At 40.4% G+C, this 6000-nt stretch overlaps 1 protein-coding gene across 4 annotated transcripts in view; it reads left to right on the top strand.

Moving 5' to 3' along the window:
* NUFIP1 (NUFIP1, FMR1 interacting protein 1) overlaps positions 1 to 6000 on the top strand; it is a 63285-nt gene that overhangs the window by 11137 nt on the left and 46148 nt on the right. For all 4 annotated transcript variants that reach the window (XM_006017326.3, XM_025196220.1, XM_025196219.1 and 1 more), the window contains exon 6: positions 5851 to 5943. In XM_006017326.3, the coding sequence (XP_006017388.1) occupies positions 5851 to 5943 (93 nt within the window). The remainder of the gene's footprint in view (positions 1 to 5850; positions 5944 to 6000) is intronic.

Here is a 6000-nt window from a genome sequence, read left to right as displayed (position 1 = left end):
GTGAGACTGACTGGCCTATAGTTGCCCGGGTCCTCCTTCCTCCCCTTTTTGAAAATGGGGACCACGTTGGCCCTTTTCCAGTCCTCCGGGACTTGGCCCGTGCGCCACGAGCTTTCAAATATTCCCGCCAGAGGCTGTGCAATGATGTTGGCCAGTGCCTTCAGCACCCTCGGATGGAGCTCATCCGGGCCTGCCGACTTAAAGGCATCCAGTTCTTCCAAGTGACTCTGCACCATCTCAGGGTCTACGCATGGTAGTCTGGCGCCTTGCTGCTGCCTCTCTACAACCCCAATGAGAGACTTGTCGTGCCCCTCGCTTAGGAACACTGAGGCAAAGAACTCATTGAGGAGTTCAGCCTTGTCCCCCCTGTCATTCACCAATTGTTTCTGCCCATTTAGCAGGGGTCCTATTCCTCCCTGGGCCTTCCTTTTACTCCCTATATATATCTAAAAAACAATTTCTTGTTGTCTTTTACTTGGGATGCCATCCTCAGCTCCATGGCAGCTTTGGCCTGTCTGACTGCCTCCCTACAAGCGCGAGCAGAGGAGGTATATTCATCTTTGGTGATCTCTCCTGTTTCCACTTTTTATGTGCTCCCTTTTGGCCCTTAGGCTGCCCTGGATTTCTCTGGTCAGCCTAAGTTGAAGTGTTCATTTATGTAAAGTGATAAAAGCTGTTTGTATGTGGAGACATGGGTACTGCATGGGCTACACTTGAAATCCTAAATGAATTTTATTACAAAACATTTATTGTTTACAAGATGCATTTTGTACATCTGACTAATTACCTCTGAATTAGCTGAGAAATCCAGGACAGCTTAATTTGGAGTAAAAGCACTGTAAATAAACTTGTTTTTGTGGTGATCACTGGACTGTGACTAAACAGAGAAATGCCACCATAAATATACTTAATCATTCTAAATAACCTAGTAGAACTATACCAGTCTACTTCTTACACTTGACTTTGTATTTTAAAACCAATGTATTATGAGAACTAACATTTGAGCCTTCTCCATGGAGGAACAATTGGTGAGGCCTTACTGAGATTTGGGAGAGTGATGAGGGCTGGATGTGTTCACTATTTGCGCGTATACATGCTCAAAGATGCTATTTCGATAAGAATGAAGTTAAAGGACAGTAATACACATTATATTCTCAAAATGAATATTTTTCTCTATAGCTTCTAAAGATGGAAGAAGCCTTCTAAAATTACTTCTAGATTTTTAAGTTGTACAGTTCATGTTCCTACAGTTCTAAGCACTGTGTGGCTTATCCTTTCTTGGCTCTTGGACACTAATGCAATAGAAACATTAAGTTTCTATAGCTCTACTCATTTACTTTTTGCTGGTTTTACTTTCTCTATTCAGAAAATGAGTAAAAATCTACCTCTTGCTAGAGATTAAATGAGACCCTAATGCTGGAGCAGATTAATTGCACTTTCTCCTTCAGTGAGATTTAAGACTTGACTCTAAAACACCCAGAACTGCCCCTGGCTGGTAGCAGGGTACTAGTCTTGGATTGAAATCAGATTTGAGCTAATAGAGCAATTACTACATTCCAGACCACTTCTCTGCTGAGGTATAAATGAAACCCAGAGACTCTTAACTGTGCACTTAGTTTTCATGTCCTCAGTGTTGTATTGTTCACTGAAGAAATCCTAGAGGTGTGTACACGCATGCACATGTGTATATGTATATCAATCTGTGTGACACTTTTTGAATTTTAGTCAGACAGAAGTGTTTACGGTACTTTCTTAGAAAAATCTTCCTGATGAAAGATTTTATTGCTTGAATTCTTCAAGGAATTAATTTCTTTTCACTTTGCACTTTGCTTTGACAGATGTTTTAAGGCCTATTACATTTGAGTTCCTGCAAAATCCCTGTATGAATCATCATACTAAAATATATGGAATTGAGACTTTTGACCAATAAAAATCAAAAGGATTAATGAAGTTGTAGAATTAGCACAATCTAACAGAATCCTCTAAAGCTAAGTCCACTAGGTGGTGTGGTTTTGTAGTTCATTTTGGTGCTTTTACTGCCTGTGTGGACATCTTGTTTAGTTATAATACATGAGTGCAGAATGACTGCCTAGATGACTTCTGTTGGTTTGGGGTTTTTTTTAAAGTGAGGAATCTGTACTAAAGTCTTTTAAAATATAGTTTTTGTGAAGCAATAAATTGAGCCTTCAGCAAAGTAACTATTTAGTAACGTGACTCGGCAACAAAGCTTCAGTAAACTTTGCATTGTAGCAAGAAAAGGATGCCAGAGTGAGCCTGAGCTGCTATGTTGTTTAGGTCTGTGGTGTTTGAAGGGGTGTGTATTTACTGTCTGAAGTTTCTCTTGCAATTAAGGGAGCTAGTTTTTTTTGTTTTGTTTTGTTTTCCAGGTCATAAACAGTCAGATCCTAAGCAAGCAGTGGCATTTTAATGTATTTAGCTCCGTGCTCAGGCTTTAATTGCTGTTCTAGTTCTTCTGTTGCTTATTCCTTTAGCACTCTGGTTATTTCCCAAGGTCATAACTACTTTTTTTAAATAGTTGCTCTTTTGAGTGTATCCTAAAAATTCAGGAGTAAAAATGCACCTATACCAAGAATATATAGGCACCTGCACTGGGGAAATTAACATCTTGGGGCACTTATACACATACTTTTGTGTCCCACAACACACCAGAGATCTGTCGCTTCAGAACAGACTCAATTAATCAAGTCTGCTCTGAATGCGAGGTGAGGCAAACTGTGCTGTGCTGTTGTATAAGCAGCGAAATGCGTATCAGCATGCAGAAAATGGCGGCAGTGCACTTTTGAAGTAAAGCATCACCAATGTGTTTTAGTTAAAAAAATGCGTCGCTGCCACTTTCTCAGCTCTGCACATCTTGCTGCTTGGACAACTGCAAATGTTGCAGTGCCTGGTGCTTTTCAAAGTGCCTAGTGCTGTGGTGCTTTTATGTGTAAAAATGACCTTAGTTTCTGTTTGCCCAGAAACAGTTCTTTATCTTCGTGATGTCACTTTAAATTGCTGTAGTGTCTGTGGCCTTTGTATTTAGTGTAAAGATCTGATAATTCTTAGGTAACCTGTGAGTCCCTTCCTGTCCGGAGAAACTTTAAAATTAGGTAGTATAGTGAGGTGGTTCCCAGGTCCTCATTGCCCTAGTATATTAACAGATGATGCAAGTAGCTATTCATGAACTGTGTAGACTCACTGTATCACCAAAACTGATGTGGTCCTGCCCCCTCTTCCCTGGCAAGTAGGCTAGTCTCTTGCTTTTTAGTCTTGCAGACAGTGAGAAGGAATATAATGAGAACTGTTGACCAGACACATACTTGTTGACATTCCACACTAATTATCACATAAGGAACAGTTCCTGTATTTCTTTGTATGAAAAGAGCTCCTTCCCACAGAAATCTGTATCCTGTTTGTATATTGTAAATCTGACTACCCTATCTTCAGCTATCGCACAGCAAGTTATTGAGATAATTGCAGCCAGGCAACCTTAGTGTAAAAATGGAATTCTTATGCCTGTCCTCTACATTGACTTTTTATGCCTGGATAGGTTATCGAATTTGCCTTCTTTAACTATCTCCTTCTGAACTCATTTGTTTTGCTTTTCCCTTATTTTGATGCGTCTCGTCCATGTGTTGATGTAGAATCTTTGTAGAAACTTCATTCATATAGGCATTTATTGAATACATTCTGCTGGCTAAAAGATTTAGTGCATGGTTCTGTAGTAAAGGGGTAGGAATCAGAGGGACTTAGACAAATTGGAGGACTGGGCCAAAAGAGATCTCATGAGGTTCAACAAGGACAAGTGCAGAGTCCTCTACTTAGGACAGAGCAGTCCCATGCATCAGTACAGGATGCCCTGCAGAAAAGGACATGGGGGTTACAGTGGACAAGAATCTGAATATGAGCCAGCAGTGTGCCTTTGTTGCCAAGAAGGCTAACTGTATACTGGGCTGCATTAGTAGGACTGTTGCTAGCAGTCAAAGCGAAGCGATTATTCTCCTCTATTCAGCACTGGTGAGGCCACATCTAGAGTACTGTGTTCAGCTTTAGGCCTCCTGCTACCAAAAGGATGTGGACAAATTGGAGAGAGTCCAGTGGAGGGCAAAAAAATGTGAGGGGGCTGGGGGATATAACTTATGAGGAAAGCCTGAGCACCCCAGGGTGCCGTGGCATTCTGGGTAAGAACCACTGGGATGGAGCAACATTGTCAAGTATGCAAGTTGGCCTGGTCAATGCTGGTTAAGTTTATTCAACAGATACTACCTTTCTTCATCATAGGCATCTATACACACATCTGGTGCAAGTTAACAGAAGCCAGCCCTCCTATTGCATGAATACATTTACTTCCTTGGATGATGGTAAACAGCATAGCTGATAGATGTTATCTGATATACAGCTATTGGAAAGATGGTAGCATGGATGCACTCTAGTTGCACATCAGTTTCAGCAGTGATAAGAAATGAGAAATGGCAAACTGGAAGATGCATAACAGTTGCTTTTTTTGCTGGGCTTTAGTTACCATTGCTTTTGATCAAAGCAATGGCAGGAATAACTCCCATGGAAGGTATAGAATGTGATAACATTAGGACTTCTGGAAGAAATGCAATAAAAGTATATCTAAGCATGATTTGCAAAAACTTACCAGCCCCATTAAAAACCTTACCTTAGAAGGAACGAGCTTTGTAAAAATTTCTGTTGTTCTTTTTCACCTCGCCTCCTTTCTTGGCAGCTGTCTTGCCTCGGCTTGTTCTGCTAACATGTACTTTTGCTACTACAAAATAGAGGAGGATGTGTGAGAAGATGAAATATTTAGCACAAAAGGCTGGCTGTTTTTGTGTTTTTTTTGATAACTGTGCATGTGTAGCTGCTCCTGGCTGATGCTGCTCCTTTTTTAACAGACATGAATTATTAATAACTGGTATTACATTCCTTAAGAACAGGATAAAACCAGTGTTTTTCTATATCCTTTTTTTCTTGGCGTCTCAAAGTGCTTTACAAAGTGGTGAGGTCTCTACTGAAAGAGTAAGGCCTGATGGGCAAATAGAAGAGCCATTTGTAAGATCTCTTGCAATGATTCACATCAGACTTTACATGTTAGAACTAGTGTACCATTTTCCTTAAGGAAGAACAGAGTCTGGGGTGATGCAAAGAAATAGCTTGTGAAACAGTTATAACAGTGGATTTGTTTTGGTCTGCATGACTTATTCCAGTTTCAAGAAAAATTGCTGAAGAGGGCAGGAATACTGGTGAAACAGGTCAGTGTGCAAGCACAATACTGAATGTTACTTGAAAGGAAACTGTGTGCTTTCCTTACCTGTTGTCATAAAGGAGTCCTGTGTGTCCAGAGGCTCTCCTGATGAACTATGTTTTGTTTTTTTGTTGTGTAGCAAAACCCAGCCTGAATGAGCAATGAGCAGAAAATCTTTCATATGAAGATGGGGTTATCTTGATAAACACGCACTGTGCCTGTGACAGTTGAATGTTTTGGTTGAAGAACTATTAATGTTGTGGCATAAATTTGTCATGTTATGTAATGGCCTGGTGGAATCTGTAGATGTTATCGTTTTGGGATTTTTTTGTCTTTAGTTTGTGAGGTCATTAGATTGTCTAATAAAGCCATTGCACTTCAGTGTACCCTCTGTACCTGTGTATATATACAGGTGGGTGTATTTTCCCCCCTCCCCCTTTCCAGTCCTGGTATCATGAGCAAACAGTCTGATTTAAACTTATCTAAAAGGTGTTTCACAGATGCAAAAGATTAAACTACATTCATGTGGGGTGTATGTTGCAGGTATGGGTTATGACGGGTGCGAATTAAACATTTACACTTTTTGTCTTTTTCTCTAGAAACTTCCCTACAGTGGCCAACATTGAAAAGAAGAAAGTATTGCAGAAAGAGAAAGAAGAGAGAGGTGAAGTGCTGACAACTCCGCAATTTGGGTAAGCTTTTTCTGGCAGTATTTAACCTTCTAGTAACTGGTCAAAAGTCCACTCCTT

Source organism: Alligator sinensis, unplaced genomic scaffold (assembly GCF_000455745.1).
Source record: "Alligator sinensis unplaced genomic scaffold, ASM45574v1 scaffold59_1, whole genome shotgun sequence".
NCBI lineage: Eukaryota > Metazoa > Chordata > Crocodylia > Alligatoridae > Alligator > Alligator sinensis.
Note: the sequence above shows the minus strand (reverse complement) of the source record. Positions and strands in the feature narration are given on the sequence as shown.